General features: G+C 45.3%; 1 protein-coding gene across 2 annotated transcripts in view; it reads right to left on the reverse strand.

Moving 5' to 3' along the window:
* mbd6 (methyl-CpG binding domain protein 6) overlaps positions 1–19,155 on the reverse strand; it is a 43,546-nt gene that overhangs the window by 3,923 nt on the left and 20,468 nt on the right. For both annotated transcript variants that reach the window (XM_008115067.3, XM_008115068.3), the window contains exons 6-12: positions 17,849–19,105; positions 12,914–13,458; positions 6,418–6,559; positions 5,724–5,905; positions 3,561–4,031; positions 274–323; positions 30–105 (exon numbers count right to left, since the gene is read on the reverse strand). In XM_008115067.3, the coding sequence (XP_008113274.2) occupies positions 30–105; positions 274–323; positions 3,561–4,031; positions 5,724–5,905; positions 6,418–6,559; positions 12,914–13,458; positions 17,849–19,105 (2,723 nt within the window). The remainder of the gene's footprint in view (positions 1–29; positions 106–273; positions 324–3,560; positions 4,032–5,723; positions 5,906–6,417; positions 6,560–12,913; positions 13,459–17,848; positions 19,106–19,155) is intronic.

Consider the following 19,155-nt stretch of genomic DNA (forward strand, 5'->3'; position numbering starts at 1 on the left):
GGAAGTGGTATTGAGCAGGGTACACTTACCACTGGGCTAGGTCCTGGATCAGCACTGGCCCCCCGCATCCGTGTAGTTTCAGGTCGGGAGCTAGGCCGCGCACCACTGCAAAAGACAATGATGAATTAATGGAAAGAGGACAGAAGCTACTACAGCTTATTGATGAGGTCAAACCTTTCAGCACACAGCAGCCTCTGCTGTATACTCTGCCTTGGTTTAATTCTGTCAGGTGTACTCCCAAAGTCCCATTCCTTCTGGGTGCCCGCTGCTCACCTGCTTTTCCTCCTCCGGCCACGGCGGGCTGGTCGCCTTCCAGGAGGGCCCTGCAGAAGGGATGGAAATGATGAGTAACTCCTTCTTTCATAAGAGAGCCAGCCAACAGAGGTCCTCTGTGGTTTTAGGCTTAGGCATAAGCAGCAAGGCAATACTAAACATTTTGTCCCTGCTGTGTAAATTTTATATGTGCATTAGGAATGTAGAACATTGCCTTATATCAGCTCAGCCCATTGGTCCATCTAGTCCAGAATTATCAACTGACTGGCAGCAGTGATGCTTCAGAGTTTTAGGTGGAATGATTTCCTGGTCCTACTTGGAGAAACCTGGAATTAATCCATGGAGATCTCTACAGGTGAAAGAAGCTGATTGGACCCTGTGTGGCTTCTGAAACCAGAAGTGTTCAGAGGTATTTTGGTGGCATGATATTGTTCAGGTTGTTATTCTTATGAGATTTGTCATTTTAGGAATGGAGCCCCCTGTGCCGCAATGGGTTAAACCCTTGTGCTGGCTTGTGGGGGGGGGGGGGGTGAGTTTCCGTCTGTCAGTTCTAGCTCCCCCCATGCTGGGACATGAGAGCAGCCTCCCACAGAAGGGTAAAACATCAAACGTCCGGGCATCCCCTGGGCAATGTCCTTGCAGATGGCAAATTCTTTCACAACAGAAGCAACTTGCCACTCCTGGAAAAAAAAGAATGGCCAGCATTTTAAACAGCACCCCAATGATCTGCCCTAGTTGTGTCAAGAGTTAAGTTAATCCCGGCCCTCTAGAGCAGTGGTTCCCAACCTTTGGTCCTCCAGTTGTTTTGGACCTCAGTTCCCAGAAATCCTAGCCAGCTTGCCAGCTGTTAGGAATTGTGAGCTGAAGTCCAAAACTAGAGGACTCTAGAGCACTGCTTCTTAAATTGTGGGTCCTGACCCCAAATGGGGTCCCCTTAGCTCAATATTGGGGTTCCAAAAATTTGGCAAGAGCAAACGTTTTCTAAACATCACCAAGTGACTGTTTTAGACATTTACAAAAGTCTGCTGTGCAGTGTTTATAGTGGACTCTGTAGAAGATGCGTCAGCTGTACATCACAAGAACCATTTGTTTAACAAGCTTTACAAATGCTGATTTGTTATCAGTAAATGTTTGATTTTTATACTTGTACATAACTATATACCTGGAGTCATGTAAAAAATTCTGGGGTCAAAAGAGATTGCAAGTGGAAAAATTCAAGAAGTCCTGCTCTAAAGTAGGGATGCTACAGAAGAAAATGAATCAAAGTCTTGTAAAACTCTACGGCTCTTTGTCCAGACTGAAAGCAATGCAGCTAGGGAAAGAAAAATGAAGGGTCCAACTTCCCACAGTGCGTTTACTGGTTGCCCTTCCCTTGAAATCTTGCAAAACATGCTAGATTTAGTATACCAACCCTCATCTGATCAGGAAAAGACACAGTACCAGGCACATAGTACAGGATTCAACACAGAAAAGTATGCATTCTTTCTTGGTAAAGAAAGTGGGACCAGGCATAGCCCAGCGGGTGAAACCACTAGCTGCAGAAAAATCCTGCTGATTGAAAGGTCGACAGTACTAGCCCGGGACAAGGTAAGCACCTGCCGTTAGCCCCAGCTCCCTGCACACCTAGCAGATCGAAAGCAGAAATGTAAGTAGAGAAATAGATACCACTTTTAGCTGGAAGGTAATAAAGGCACCCTTAATGACATTGATTGGGAGGACGTCTAAGGATGACAAAGCTCAGCGTGGAAAATGGAGCAACAGCCCCCCCCCCCCTCCCCTGGCTGGAGTTGAGCACAGCCTTCAAGATGCCGGAAATAAGATGGCAAATGCCTTTACCCTCTGTCTGTGTATTGTCTGTCCTTGTTAATTGTATAACAGCATTGAAAGCTTGTCATATGTGTGTTCTGTAATCCGCCCTGAGTCCCCTCACGGAGAAAGAGTGGAATATAAATAAAGTATATTATTATTATTTATTAATGTATGCCAAGGAGCCAAGAACGGCAGTTGAAAAAATCAATCACACTGTAAAATGACACAGTACAGTCTTGCTCATCCAACATTCTGTATTATCCAACACAGTCTGCCTTTTAGTAGTCAATGTTTTTGTAATCAATGTTTTCAATACATTGTGATTCTAAATTTGTAAATACAGTAATAATTGCTACATAACATTACCATGTATTAAACTATGTACTGAACTGGTTTTTCTGTCAATTTGTTGTAAAATATGATGTTTTGGTGCTCAATTTGTAAAATCATAAAGTAATTTTACATTTAATAGGCTTTTTCTTAATCCTTCCTTATTATCCTTACATTTTTGCTTATCCAACGTTTTGCCGGCCTGTTTATGTTGGATAAGCGAGATTCTACTGTATATGATCAGTTTCCAGTTTGGCTTGGAAAATCTCTTATACCTAATTGTTATGCACTGCTGCAAACCAATTTGACATGGCATTTGGCCAATTTGGGACAAAGGGCTCCAATCAGGGCCCTCTTAGGCTGGGTGATAAGCCCCCAGTGGACAAGATCAAAGACCCTACCAGTCAAGAGCCTAGTGTACAGGTAAGCTTTTTCAAGCGGTATGTCACAATGGAGAACATCATGTTGCTTAGAAACTGCCTGTAAACATGCAGACAAGACCTTGTCAAAGCCTGTTGGCTTTAGTCCTTTCTAGGCCATTCAACAGAAGGAAGCTTCTTGGAGTGACAATGCAAAGTCAAGGTTACAGGGCTGGACTGGGAAGTAGGCAATTCTGGTTGTAAGGTAAAGGCAAAGGTTTTACCCTGACATTAAGTCCAGTGTGTCTGACTCTAGGGGTTGGTGCTCATCTCCATTTCTAAGCTGAAGAGCTGGCATTGTCCGTAGACACCTCCAAGATCATGTGGCCAGCATGACTGCATGGAGCGATACCTATTGATCTACTCACATTTGTATGTTTTCAAACTGCTAGGTTGGCAGAAGCTGGGGCTAATAGCAGGAGCTCACCCCGCTTCCTGGATTCGAACCTCCGACCTTTCGGTCAGCAAGTTCAGCAGCTAAGCGGTTTAACCCATATTCTAGTTGTTATCCCCACTAAATACCAGTGCTCATTAAGTGACCCGGGGCTCATGACTCACAGACTGAAATACTTGTTATAAAGATAAAGTATGGAGGAGAAGGATAGCCACTTACGTCTCCTTGAAACCACTGGAGAAATGGTAGGTTACTAAAGTTGCTCCTCAACAAGAAAATACATGATTTCCAAGCCTCATCTAAGCACTCTGCTGTTTTTCAGGTGGCCGGCCTACCTTTATCTCCTGAACGGCAAACGGACTTGCTTGGCTTTCTGCGCTGCTTGCCACCATCTCTCCATTCAAGCGCCAGGCAGGGTGGGACGGGTGACCGGTGCCCAGATCGGGGAGCTGTCCATTGAAGTGCCGCCTGCCTCTGCCCCGGCCACCCCCACGCCGCCCAGACTTCCCACCCCGGCCTGGCCCCCTGGGGAGGCTGCTGCCAGGGTCCCCGTTGAACTCTTCGGTGCCACGCCGGGGGCGCTTGAAGGGGGAACGGGAACTGCTGGCCTCCTGCTGTCCTTGCTTGGGGGGCTCAGGCGTGTTGGGGAGCTCTAAGGCACTTGGGGGGGCAGTGTCCATGCAAGGGGGCAACATAGCACTGTGGTTGGGCTCAGGCTCCAGCACGGGCTCCAGGCTGGACAAGGCTGGGGCTGGAGCTTCGCTGGTCTGCACTGGCTTCTCTGGGGTACCAAAGCCAGGGCTCAGCTGTGAAACAAAGGTACGAAAAAAATGCTTAGGCGTTATTCACTTGGATAGGAAAAACAGTATGTGAACTGTTGAAAATTCAGTAGTGAGCTAATGGAAGTTCCAATATATTGAGGTTTACTGTAAGGTATGAATGAGCAAGCACTTCCATATGGTATCTGGACTACAACATCCAACATCCCCAACTGGTATGACCACCTTCTAAAGCTCCTTAAAAGAACTCCAATTCTTCTACTGTTGCCACAACCAGCTAGGCCAGCAACAGCTTAATGATCAATGAAACAAGTTACTGGACCACCTCAACAACATCCAACCAAACATCCAATTCACCATGGAAAAAGAAAATGAAGGAAAACTGCCATTTCTAGATGTCCTAGTCATCCGCAAACCCAGTCAACAGTTGGACCACACAGTTTACAGAAGACCTACACACACGGATAGATACCTACATAAAAACTCCAGCCATCACCCAGGTCAAAAAAGAAACACAATTAAAGCCCAAATACACCACGCAAAAAGAATCTGTGAACCCCACCTCCTCCAAGGTGGGCTGAACCACCTAAACTGGGCCTACAGGCCAATGGATACTTCACCTCAGACATCAGAAGAGCTAAAAGGCCGAGAACAAGTCTCGAGAGTAAAGACAAAGATCCACCCAAAGGAAATAAGTTCTTACCATACATCAGGGGAACCACTGACCGCATAGGGAAGCTGATGAAGAAACACAACCTACAAACTATCTACAGACCCACCAAGAAAATCTAACAAATGCTACGTTCAGCAAAGGACAAGAGGGATCCTCTCACCTTTGCAGGAGTCTACCATATACCATGCAGCTGTAGACAAGTCTACACAGGGAGCACCAAATAAGCATTGCCCAAACACGAATTAAGGAATGTGAAAGGCACTGCAGACTAACTCAGAGAATTCAGCCATAGCAAAGCACCTGATAAACCAACCTGGACACAGCATACTGTACAATGGTCCAGCATTGTAACACAGAAATGCTGGACCACTCTAACAACCACCATGTCTGACTATATAGAGAAGCTACTGAAAGTACATGGACCATTTCAACAGAAAGGAGGAAACCATGAAAATGAACAAAATCTGGCTCCCAGTATTAAAAAAAAACTAAAATCAGGACAGTAAATAAAGAACAACACTCTGAAAACAGAGGAATTCCAGACAAGAAACAATCAGGGCCAGCTAACACCTCCTAACAAAGGATTCCCCCAGGCAGGAATCAGCCAGGCCTTGAAGCTGCAAGGCTTTTCCATGCTAATTGGTGATTACTTGTAGTGTTCACATTTGCCTCCAACAGACAAGAGTTCTTTCTCCCAACCTGGACCTTCCACAGATATATAAACCTGCCTTGCTTAGTCTCCAATATACCTCACAACCTCTGAGGATGCCTGCCATAGATGGGGGTGAAACATCAGGAGAAAATGCTTCTGGAACATGGCCATACAGCTTGGAAAACTCACAGCAGTGAGTGATTGATTGAATACACATTCCACCTTACTCTCCAAGTGAGAAACAAGGCGGCTGACAATAATTTAAAAGTTCATGCTTTTAAGGTGAACTTCTTTGATTCCAACAGTATACCACTGTTCCCTGTGTGTATGTTTGTGTCTGCTTAAGTACTGCCCATTCCTGCAAGCCTGACAGTGTTTCCAACTCCCTGCTTACCTGCAAGCTCTGGAGGAGGCAGGCCATAGGGTTGGAGCCTGCCAGGAGGGGCAACTGCCCTTGGAAAAGCTGGAGTCCAAGCGGCCCTTGCAGGTTGGGTGGCAGAAGCGACTGCTGGGCCTGAAGCAGAGAGCTTCCTATCAGAGAGGGGCCTGAGGCTGGGTTCAGCGCAGACAGGTCTCCTGGACAGGAGAAAAGACACAGATGGTGCCATCACCAGAGGTATTCCAAAGCATGTGATAATGAAAGAAGCAACCCATATACACTTGTATTTCCCCCACACCCTATATTAAATGTATAGGCCACTATGACCCATGGGCCAACTGTGGTTTGAGGTGAGGGGTTCCCCTATCAAGTTTAGTACCTTCCCTTATATTTTAAGTGGCCAAGGAATACAGGGTATGTAATGATGTTTGAAATGTAAACATTTAACATAGAACTAGACTGTTCTTTGCAAAAAGGAAAGCCATTGTGCTGAACTGGGTTGCACTGGAACATTTACTAAGTCAACACCAGTATACTTAGGCCCTCACAGGGAGGACAAAGCTACAGCTGTGAACTCTCCTCCAGCTAGTGTTCTTCATCTAGGTACTAAACACGAAGATACAGGATATCTCCTTCTGCAGCATCCCCATATACTTCAGGGCAATGAATTCACAGAATCCCGTCATACAGCGGAGGATATTCAACTCACCCAGAAGTGTGGTACTCAGCAGTGGGTTGACAAGCTGGGGCATCAGGGGGTTCAGTCGCCCAGAGGCACTAGAAGTCCCCTCAGTAGTTGTGGATGTCGTGCTAGTGGAGGTAGGTGCCACAGGAGTGCTAGCCAGGCCAGTCTGAAGGCAAAGGAGAGAAGAAGGGTGAAGAAGGAGCTAAGACACACAGACAAGACCAGTGAGTGATGTTCGAAAAGCACATAACATCAATCGTATGGTTCAAAGGTCCTATCCTCACACCTTTCAGAAATATGGATTATTTGACCTATCAATTAAAGGTAAAAACATATCATTGTTATATTCATTCCATCCCCAAAAGGCAACTCACTCAGCAATGGGCCCATAAGAGCAGGTAATGAAAAGAAAAAAAGAGATGAAACACTATCTATCTATCTATCTATCTATCTATCTATCTATCTATCTATCTATCTATCTATCTATCTATAAACATAAACAATGATATATACAGTAGAGCAGGGGTCCCCAAACTAAGGCCCGGGGGCCAGATGCGGCCCTCCGAGGTCATTTACCCGGCCCCCGCCCTCATTTTTATAATATAATAGATTGTATATACATATAATATTGATAGTAATATTGTAATGTAATACAATATAACACTAATAATAATACCATATAATAATATTAATTATATATTCTATATTACATATAATATTACTAATAATATTACAGTATAGTGGTATAGTTCAATATCTATATATATAAAAGAGTGATGGCATCATGGCGACCCACAAAACAACAAAACTACAGGCCACCCAATCTCGAAATTTGACAACACAACCCATCATCCACGCCTCTAGGTTGATACAACAAAAAGAAAAGAAAAATAAAGTCCTAATTAGAGAGAGAGGAATAATTGCTTTTATCCAATTGCTGCCAGTTAGAAGGCTAAGCTCCTCCAATTTGGTCTCCTAGCAACCCAGTAAAAAATAAAAAACACTAAAAATTAATACAATAAAATACTATAATAACAGAAAATAACTAAAAATAATACAAGAAAATAATAAAATATAATAAATAAAAATATAACTTACAATAAAATTAAAAATTGCAAATAATGTCAAATAAAAATTACACAACAATTTTAACCAATACCACCACCACTTTGCCACAGCAACGCGTGGCCGGGCACAGCTAGTAGTAATATATAATGCTAATATTGTGCTACGCTAATAATATAATATATTGTATGTACATATAATTTGTAAGCCACTCTGAGTCCCCTTTGGGGTGAGAAGGGTGTGATACAAATGTAGTAAATAAATGCAGTAAATAATAAATAAATAAACAAACAAATACATTTTAGACTTAGGCTCGCCCAAAGTCTGAAATGACTTGAAGGCACACAGCAACAACAACCCTAATTAACCTGACTATCTCATTGGCCAAAAGCAGGAGCACACTTCCCATTGAAATCCTGATAAATGTATGTTGGTTAAAATTGTTTTTATTTTTAAATATTGTATTGTTCTTTCATTGTTGTTGTTGTTTTTGCACTACAAATAAGACATATGCAGTGTGCATCAGAATTTGTTTGTATTTTTTTCAAATGATAATCCGGCCCCTCAACAGTCTGAAGGATTGTGGACCGGCCCTTGGCTTAAAAAGTTTGAGGACCCCTGCAGTAGAGTCTCACTTATCCAACATAAATGGGCCGGCAGAACGTTGGATAAGCGAATATGTTGGATAATAAGGAGGGATTAAGGAAAAGCCTATTAAATATCAAATTAGGTTATGATTTTACAAATTAAGCACCAAAACATCATGTTTTACAACAAATTTGACAGAAAAAGTAGTTCAATACACAGTAATGCTATGTAGTAATTACTGTATTTACGAATTTAGCAACAAAATATCACGATGTATTGAAAACATTGACTACAAAAATGCGTTGGATAATCCAGAACGTTGGATAAGCGAGTGTTGGAGAAGTGAAACTCTACTGTATATAGATTGTTTTAGAGGGCAAGCAGCTTTTAAGTTGTTATTTATTAATACTTGTTATTTTAATTGTACTAAATGCTAATTCCCCCTCGATGGATTGTCACCTTGCCGTGGTGAGGGGGCTTGCGTGTTCCGATGAACCTGTGGGCACAACCACTGGAGTGATGCACTCCCAGGAGTGGCCGCAGGGGAGGTTCCAGACCAAGCACAATCCGAAGACCCAAAGACCTCAACGGCGGAGCAGGCGGAGGATAACATGGTACATGTTACAACGGCTGTGAAGGCGGAAGAAGGCTGCAACAGACTGAGAAGCCACTGTCGTTGTGTTAACCACACCACTGCTAGAACCTCCCTCTGTGAAGACTGTGTGTTGACCGGCCGTGCACCGACCTCCACACATTAAAAAAAATCACGCACAGGCGTCTTCCAACAAAAATAAAAACAAACCTACAAAAGTCCCATGGCGATCAGCAAGTGGCGACGGGGGCAGGACTGTGAAATCTGGAAGCCCCTAGTCACAGACTGGCACATGGGCGGTGGATATGGACTCAGTCGTTCTACCTCAAGGACCGAGGCAGTTGAGTAGTCCGGCAGCTGTATCCATGACTGAGCAGCCCTTTTTAGGATCCGCTCTGCTCACCCCACACGGGGAAGGGGCTAGAAAAGGTGCCCTAAACATAGTCTGCCTCTCCTACCCTGACTGGACTGCCACGTCCAGAGGGGTCACCACTCTGCGGCCAAAAAAGAAAAATGAACTTTGGAACATGGAACGTACGGACATTGTTAGATAACACTGACAGCGAACGCCCCGAACGCAGGACTGCTCTCATTGCAAGGGAGCTGGGACGCTTTAAGATCGACATAGCAGCCCTTCAGGAGACCCGGAGAGCAGGAGAGGGACAGCTGAAGGAAGAAAAGGGAAGCTACACCTTCTTCTGGAAGGGACTGCCTGAAGAAGAGCGAAGAATACACGGAGTTGGCTTTGCGATCAGAAACGACCTGGTGAAGCACCTGACTGAAGCACCCACTGGCATCAACGAACGACTTTCAACCCTCCGAATTAACCTTGCCAAAAACCAACAGGCAACCATCATATGCGCCTATGCACCAACTCTAGATGCTGACGAAGACATCAAGGAAAAATTTTACTGTCAGCTGGATACCATCCTATCGGAGATACCTAAGGAGGACAAAATCATCCTCCTGGGGGACTTTAATGCAAGAGTCGGAAGGGACTCTGACCTGTGGCCAGGGATCATAGGAAAAGACGGGGTCGGAAACAGCAACTCGAATGGCATCTTGCTTCTCACCAAATGAGGAGAGCACAACCTTGTCATCACCAATACGCTCTTCCGCCAGAAAAACAAGCTCAAGACATCATGGAAGCACCCTCGGTCAAAGCATTGGCACCTCCTGGACTATGTTATCACACGTGCCAGAGACCGCCGCGATGTGCTTCTCACAAGAGCCATGACAGGTGACTGCTGGACAGACCACAGGCCAATCCGATCCACGATGGCTATCAAGATCGTCCCCAAACGCAGACTCCAAGGAAGAAAAACAAGGCGCAAAATGAACACCCAAGCCCTTCAGGAGCCCTCCAAACGAGCCCTTCTCCAAACAACACTCAAAGATCATCTACCCACAGAACACCCTGAAAATGTTGAGGAACATTGGAACAAACTGAAGACCTCCATCATCACAGCCTGTGAAGAAAGCATTGGATACCTAACTAAGAAACATCAAGACTGGTTTGATGATAACGACAAAGAGATCCAACAGCTGATTGATAACAAAAGGAAAGCCTTCCAAACATGGCAGAGAGACACCAACTGTGCTGCCAAGAAAAAGATCTATGCCAGTGCAAAAGCTGAGGTCCAAAGAAGGACCAGAGAACTCAAGAACATCTGGTGGACAAAGAAGGCTGAAGAAATCCAACACCTTGCAGATACCCATGACGCTCAGGGATTTTTCAAAGCCACAAAGATCATTTACGGACCAAGAAACCATGGCATACAGCCCCTACGCTCATCAGATGGAACCAAAATTCTGAAGGACAAAACATCAATTGCACTACGCAGCTCCAATGTGGCCGAAGAGACCCTCTCACAAATCCCGCAACAACAAACCAGGGATGAGCTTGCAGCACTGCCTAGTTTGGAAGAAGTCAGCAATGCCATCAGCCAACAAAAAAACAACAAAGCCAGCGGACCTGATGGGATTCCTGCTGAAATCTTCAAAGAGGGTGGACCTGAGCTGATACAACAACTCCACCAGCTCATTAAAAAGGTGTGGATGACCGAGAAAATCCCAGCTGACTTCAAGGATGCCACCATCATCACCCTTTTCAAGAAAGGGGACAGAACAGACTGCGGGAACTATTGTGGTATCTCCCTTCTAACCTCGGCCGGGAAAATCCTTGCAAGAATCCTTGCAAACCGCCTTCTCCCTGTCTCAGAAGACACCCTCCCAGAATGGCTTCCGTCCCTCCAGAGGAACAGTGGACATGATCTTCACTGCTCGACAGCTCCAAGAAAAATGCAGGGAACAAAACCAACCTCTGTACATGGCATTCATTGACCTTGCAAAGGCATTCGACACAGTGAATCGCAGCACTCTCTGGACCATCCTCCAAAAAATCGGGTGCCCTGACAAATTTGTGAACATCCTGCGGCTCCTCCATGATGACATGATGGCAACAGTCTTGGACAGCAACGGCTCCCAAAGTGACCCATTTAAGGTGGAATCAGGCGTCAAGCAGGGATGTGTTATTGCCCCCACCTTATTTTCCATCTTCATCGCTATGATACTTCACCTTGTTGATGGGAAGCTTCCCACCGGAGTGGAAATCATCTATCGGACAGATGGCAAGCTATTTAACCTCAGCAGACTGAGAGCCAAAACCAAGGTCACCACAAAATCTGTTATAGAACTCCAATACGCTGATGACAACGTAGTCTGTGCGCATTCAGAAGAAGACCTACAAGCCACTCTAAACACCTTCGCAGAAGCATACGAGAAGCTCGGCCTCTCACTGAACATCGAGAAAACCAAAGTGCTCTTCCAACAGGCACCAGCTAATCCCTCTGCAAAGCCAGGAATACAGCTTAACGGTGTAACATTAGAAAACGTTGACCATTTCCGCTACCTTGGTAGCCACCTCTCCACAAAAGTCAACATCGACACTGAAATACAACACCGCCTGAGCTCTGCGAGTGCAGCATTTTTCCGTATGAAGCAGAGAGTATTTGATGACCGGGACATCCGTAGAGAGACCATGGTGCTTGTTTATAAAGCCATTGTCCTCCCAACCCTGCTCTACGCCTGCGAAACGTGGACTGTGTACAGACGTCACACCAAACTCCTGGAGCGTTTCCATCAGCGTTGCCTCAGGAAAATCCTGCAAATCTCTTGGGAAGACAGGCGGACAAATGTCAGCGTGCTTGAGGAAGCAAAGACCACCAGCATTGAAGCGATGCTCCTACGCCATCAACTCCGCTGGACTGGCCACGTTGTCCGAATGCCCGATCACCGTCTCCCAAAGCAGCTCCTCTACTCCGAACTCAAGAATGGGAAACGGAATGTTGGTGGGCAGGAAAAGAGATTTAAAGATGGGCTCAAAGCCAACCTTAAAAACTGTGGCATAGACACTGAGAACTGGGAAGCCCTGGCCCTTGAGCGCTCTGATTGGAGGTCAGCTGTGACCAGCAGTGCTGCGGAGTTCGAAGAGGCACGAACAGAGGGCTTAAGTGAGAAACGTGCCAAGAGGAAGGAGCGTCAAGCTAACCCCGACCGGGACCGCCTTCCACCTGGAAACCGATGTCCTCACTGTGGGAGAATATGCGGGTCAAGAATCGGTCTCTTCAGTCACCTAAGAACACACGCCCAAGATACCAAGGTTGGAAGACTATCGTCCTCGAACGTCGAGGGATCGCTTAAGTAAGTAAGTAAGTAAAATGCTAATTGTTAATTGTTATTGTTGTTTACCATTTATTGCTTATATTATTTTCTGTATTTGTTGCTTGCTGTAAGCCATACCGCGTCCCTTCGGGGAGAGGGGGCGGGGTATAAATAAAATTCATTATTATTATCATTATTATAAAGTCAAAGGAAGGAAGGAAAGAGCCACGAAGAGAGCCTGCCCACCATCACCACAGTGTTGGCATGGAGATATTGTGAAGTAGGCCTTCTCAGAGTTGGAGAAGGGAGCAACTAAGTGGGCAGTGGTCCCAAAAACATCTGAACGCTAGGTACATACACTAGTTACAATGATAAAAATGGGGAGGGCTATATAGACCACATTGAGCTCCTTAGAGGAAAGGCAGAATAGAAGTGCAACAGACTGATCTATTGATATTTTTAGGATTGATTACAGTTCACTAGATGCAGCTCCCCTCCTCCTCCTCTAATCTACAGTGAAGCTATGAGAAGAGCAACTCCACCTGCACAACTTCTGCCTTCCCCACAGATTCCTAAAAAGAACGGGATCCCAGGCTAACCACATAGCCTTACCTGTGTGTGGCCTGGCCCAGGGTCGGCAGGGCCCATGCTGGTTGCCAACAGTGCTGAGTTTAAAGCTAGGACAGCTGGAGAGGTGGAAAGTGCTGGGAAAAGCAGGGGCTGCAGAGATTCAGGGAGGCCGGCAAAGGGCTCTAGCAAGGGCTCAGTGGTCAGCATGCCCCTTTCCCCCTCACATGTTGCCTCTGGCAGGGCCAGCAGCGAGGCCAGGAGCCCAGTGGGTTGTTGTAGCAAATCCAGACTGGGCAGAACCAGAGGCAGCAAGGGCTGTCCCTCGGGCTCCCCTTGAAGGTTGAATGGGGGAAGTGGTGTCTCTGGGCCCAAAGTCAACGAGAAAGGGAAGGAGCCCAGCGGGAGCAGCCCAGGAGGTAGAGTGTTCCCAAACGACAGCGCCTGTTCCTGTGACAGGAAGGGGAATGGGTCGGTGCCTGAAGGCAATGGGCAGCCCAGTCCCCCACTCTCCATTGCACTGGTGGTGACAGCGACAGGGCTGGGTGCTGGGGGGGCTTTGGGAGTCACTGGTGAAGCAGAAGTGGCCCCTGGAAGAGAACAAAGGCATAAAAAAGGCTTTGAGGAAGAAGGGAAACAAGACAACCACTTCCAAGCTGCTTTTTCTACAACACACCACTTCATACATGCATTCTCTAAACAATTCCTAACTGGATCCCACATGTTCTTAATTATTATAACATTTTCTATTTTGTCTATATTGTTCAATTTACAATGTGTTATTTCCACATTTAGCATATTTACTATATAATAATACGAATTTGTCGAAGTCCACTTTGTTTTATCTTTCCAACCGCTCACTAAAACAATTTGAGCAGACGCTATTAATTTGTCAACCACACTTTCCTTTTGCACATTATACTCTCCTGGTATCCTTGCATGTAATACATTTCTATTGGTTATTATGATTTGAAGATTTAACATTCTATTAATTTCTCCTTTAATCATTCTCCAGTACACCTGTATTCCGTTACATTCCTATATCATGTGATTAAACACACCTCTTTGTTTACAACCATGCCAATACTTGTCCTTTACCCTTGGTAAAAAAAACGTGAAAGTTGTGCAGGAGTCCTGTACCATTTTTGTAACATTTTCCTTCTTGCTAAGTACATTATATTTTTCCTTTGCTATATTACTTATTTCCCTTTGGATATTTTCCCTCTCAATTTCCATATCCATTCTCCATTTTTGAAATATTTCCTTTATTATTTAGTCTTTTACCATTATAACTTGTTCGTGCAAATCTCCTGCCACTTTTCCTCCTTTTTTTTTGCCCTGTTCCAAAAGGAATTGGGCAGAATGTCCATGTAAAGATGATGAAATTTTGCCTGCCACAGATCCCTAAACAGTTACAGGAGGCCTGTGTCAAAACATGTGGTAACATTGCTCACTTCCTCTGGCTATAGCACAACACAGGATGGAGAAAGGTCTCTTTGAATGGAGTCAGAACCAATTATTGATATAGGTGGCTGTGGCTCTGCTTGTAGCCAGAAGTGGATCTGGCCCTGTTGAAAATATTAATAATACAGTAGAGTCTCACTTATCCAACACTCGCTTATCCAATGTTCTGGATTATCCAACACATTTTTGTAGACAATGTTTTTAATACATCATGATATTTTGGTACTAAATTCGTAAATACAGTAATTACTACATAGAATTACCATATATTGAACTACTTTTTCTGTAAAATTTGTTGTATAACATGATGTTTTGGTGCTTAATTTGTAAAATCATAACCCAATTTGATATTTAATAGGTTTTTCCTTAATCCTTCCTTATTATCCAACATATTCGCTTATCCAACGTTCTGACGGCCCGTTTATGTTGGATAAGTGAGATTCCACTGTAATAATAATCCCTGCTCTGCTTGAATCCCTGCTCTGCCTAGGAATTTATAGCCAGGATGAGACACAAGTTCCCAAGTCCTCCCATACACAAATCCACTCCTTATCTTATGCCTCTTACAACCTGACTGGAAAGAGAAAGCACTTTAATTATTACTGTTGCAAAAACCACGGAAAGTCAACATCTTTGCCAGCGTCTTTGCCTCACTGCCTATCTTCTGGCAAGCCTTGATGTAATGGATAAACACACTGGACTTTGGTCTGAGACTAATTTTTTCTGTTCAGTCATGAAGGTGTGGATTGCCTTGGGCTATTCACTGTTTCTTGGCCTAACCCAACCTCATAAGATTGCTGTGACGATAAAAGCAGGGGACCTGTGGTCACCAGGAAATATGAGTTTCCCACTTCCAACATTCCTATCAATTGGCTATCCTGCTTGAAGATGGTGGTAATAGGAATCCATACTATAGTATTTGTATCTCAAACTCTTTCAAAAGGAGCAGGGAAGCGTTAATTCCGACCACCACGTATTAGCTGACAACCCTAGACACTGCTTTATGCTCTATTACTAAAACGAACATTGTGTTTCTCCTCCTCCAAAGAGATGAATACCAAGAACTTGTCATCTGTCATGGCTCAATTGCAGATCAAGGTTTTATTCATGGCTGATCTCCATGAAAGAGGTGAAACAAAGGGAAACTGAGCAACAAGATGATATGTGACTTTAGACCAGTGGTTCTCAACCTGTGGGTCCCCAGGTGTTTTGGCCTTCAACTCCCAGAAATCCTAACAGCTGGTAAACTGGCTGAGATTTCTGGGAGTTTTAGGCCAAAATACCTAGGGACTCACAGGTTGAGAACTACCGCTTTAGAACCTGAGAAGGAGTATGCTCGAGATGGAAGGGTCCCAGTTGTATTCCCTACATTTGCAGACCCATCTGGCTGAAACCTTGGATAGCCCCTGCTAATGGGAGGAGACCAGGAATGGATAAATGTGACCCTCTAGATAATATTGTATTGCAATTCCCATCAGCCCTAGTCAACACAATCAGTGGTTCTGGAATGATAGGCTTTTCAGTTCAACATCATTTGGATGGCCAGGCATTTCCCACCTCTGATGAAGACACTATTGAGCAACATAGGTTGATCATTTGATTCAGTGTTCGTCAGTTTCCTAGGCTCCTTTGTGTAGAAGTGGAAACTTTCACCATTGTAGTTTGCTATCAAGAGAAGATTTTTGTGCTTAGCCTCTATGGTTAATGCCATTCAACTGTAGCTTCCAGCCCTTCAAAGATTAGCTTGTTTCAAACAGAGATGTGAGCCGAGATTCTACATGGGTTATCCACAAAGTAGGTTACGTTTTGGAATTAAAAATGAACAAAGTCTAGGAGAAAACATTTACCATATGCAGTTGAAAGCCACATCTCACGTAGTCGCCATTCAAATCTAGGCACTTACCATAGTGATGAATGAGCTTTGCAAATCCTTCCCTCTAAATTCTGCAGCTTGCGCCCTCAACCACTTGTTTCCAACAATGGGGGCATGGCTGGCAACGCAGCATTTTGGCGACACTGCGCAGCTGCAGGAAGGGCTGACCGGCTGGTTGAGGGCGCAAGCAGCAGAATTTAGTGGGGAAGGATTTGCAAAGCTCATTCATCACTATAGTAAGTGCCTAGATTTGAATGGCGACTATGTGAGATGTGGTATTTGGGTGTGGCTTTCAACTGCATATGGTAAATATTTTCTCCTATACTTTGTTCATTTTTAATTCCAAAACGTAACCTACTTTGTGGATAGCCCTCGTAGATCACTGTAGAAAGGGCTCAGCACCGCTAAAGTAAGAACTGTCTCTTTCACTCCAGTCTGGGCAGCAGTCACTGTGACAACAGGGATCTATTTTCCTGTAATTTGGGACACAGCAGGCTAATGTTTCCACCCTCTCTTGCAAGTCGTCTCTGTGAGTATGGAGGAGTATTCCTATCACAACACATTCCCGGACTGGACTGAAGATCACATGGAAAGGTGTTGGGAACATCAGTCTGTTGTGTCTTGATTGATAGGAGAACAGACCCTAATTGCTTGCAACAACTAAGTTGGAATTTAAAAAGTTCTACAATTCCTACCTATTCCCTACACTACTGAATATGAATCAGTTAAGTATGCAGAACTCCAGCTTATGCATTCAGTATTGCAATTATGAGTTCCAGACTTATGGAAAAAAACAGCCTCCCAAGCCTCACACTATTTATTTGTTAATTTATATATTTGCTAACCTGTATTCTATGTGTATGTTGATTTGCCAGTTTGACTGACCTCTTTGGTGTGGGAGAGGTTACAGACATGTGACAATACTGAGCATGTTCAGACTCAAGACTCCATTTTGTATTCAGTCTGCTTTACACCTCAGTGGAGGTGGATGAACGTTTGCATCAGACCTCAGTAGAATGCACGTTTGCTTATGGACTTCAGTGAGTACAACTATACTTAAAGACTATGGACTATTGATTAAGAATGATACCCTGTGTACTCAACACAGAGAGAACTACATCCTATCTGTAACTGAACTTTAATAAGAAATGTACCTGTATGGTGAATTAATACAAGATGTTTGTGAGTAAACAAGATATGTTATTTTTCAAAGAAGACTTTGTTTTTTATCTCTTGAGTGCATATTTTATCTAAAAGGTTTCAAGTGAGTGTATATTTTTGAGCAACTGCAAAAGCAACATCAACTTCAAAAAAACAACCATCCTCTGCTAAACAATTATATTTTTGTAGTTCCATGTCTTTATCCTTGGCAGTTTAAAGACATGTTTCTTCAGTTTAACAGCTGAGTTACCTGTGTGCCATTACATGAATGCTTATGAACTAGTTCAAAGGGTAGACTTCTAACAAGGTCATGCTTTTCCTGACTCGTGGTTTTCAAAAGGCGGTCTCCACATGTTCATGGAGATTCACATTTGCCAAACAGATATGTCATAATTTTTCCTTTTCAATAAGCTTATGATTGCCACTTATTTCCAAAAGAATATGTGTCCAGAATTTCCAAAACAGACATAATCTACACATACCTGCGGAGCCCTGGGATCCGAGTGGAGAATTAGGAGGTTTTGGCTGTGGGGGGCTCCCTGAGATCTGTTCGGAAGACGCTGAGGCCAACTGCCCAAAGAGACTGAGGAGCTGGCTGTTGAAGTCCTGGAAGGAGGGCAAAGAGTTGGAGCTGTCGCCAGAAGAAGGTTGGGCCAGAAAGGGGAGGCCCGGTGTTGGGGAACTCACAGGAGGTCCAAGCAAAGTGAGCAGGGAAGAGAGCGGCTGTGCTGGAGCTGCAGAGGTTGGAGGCCCGTTCTTGGCCTCTCCTACTGGTGGCTGGTCCCGAGGCCAGGGATGTCGGGTCAGCGTCTCTTCAGGATGGGTGATCCCAGCCTTCCCGGGGTGGGAATCCTTGAGCAGACGCAGGACAGTGGGAGAGCGGCGCTGGCGCCGAGGTGCCCGCCCACCCACAACAGAGAGCAGCAAGCGGCTGGGTAAAGTGCTGGCCGCCAGCTCGTCGGGGCGGCCCCTGCTAGCCAGCTGGGCCTTGGCAGCTGCGCTCAACAAACTGCTGGCTGGAAAAGAGCCTGGGCCCTGGGGGTGAAGCAGCAGCAGGCTGGGCGGTCCTTTGCCATCTGAGGCAATTTCTAAGGGCACTGAGGGCAGGTTATTGCTGCTTTGGTTGGTTAAGGCATTGGCCAAGGGCGTTGCATCCAATTGTTTGGGGGCCAGGCGGTGTCCAGAGAGGCCCTGCTCTGAGGAAGCTGAGGAGTGCCGAGAGCGCTGCGGAGAGGGCTCGGCGCTGCCTGTGGGTGAGGAGACGGAGGAGAGGCTCGTGGGGGCAGGTGATGCCACAGTGTTAGCCTGCGAGCCAAGGGGTGCAACCAGGCGGCTGCTCCAAGGACCACTACTCTCTTGGCTAGGTACCACTTCATCGGGCAGAGGGAAGAGAAGACCACTGGAAGGGTAGGGTCGGGGTGGAGCATCTGGAAGGGCTTTGCTGGGCAGGAAGGAACCCCCAGCAGCATTCAGTTCAGCAGGGAAAGCTGGGCGTGTGTTGCCGTTGGTAGTGGCAGCAGGTAGGCGGCCTGGGAAGACATCCCCAAAGAGAGCATTGTGATGGTGTGGGAAAGAGGAACTCTGGCTGGACCATGCATTGCCATAGCGATCAGTGGGACACTGTGAATAGAGTTCTGAACCCTTCGCCAAAGTCGTAGACACCTTGCTGGGAAGGGCATGCTGCGGACGACTGCTTGGCCCTGGGATGGTTGGATGAGATGGTTGGTTGAGCCCAGTCCCTGAAAAGAGACAAGGAGTTAGTTCACTCATAAAGTGGATTTTTTTCCAT

This window comes from Anolis carolinensis, chromosome 2, assembly GCF_035594765.1.
Source record: "Anolis carolinensis isolate JA03-04 chromosome 2, rAnoCar3.1.pri, whole genome shotgun sequence".
Classification (NCBI taxonomy): Eukaryota; Metazoa; Chordata; class Lepidosauria; order Squamata; family Dactyloidae; genus Anolis; species Anolis carolinensis.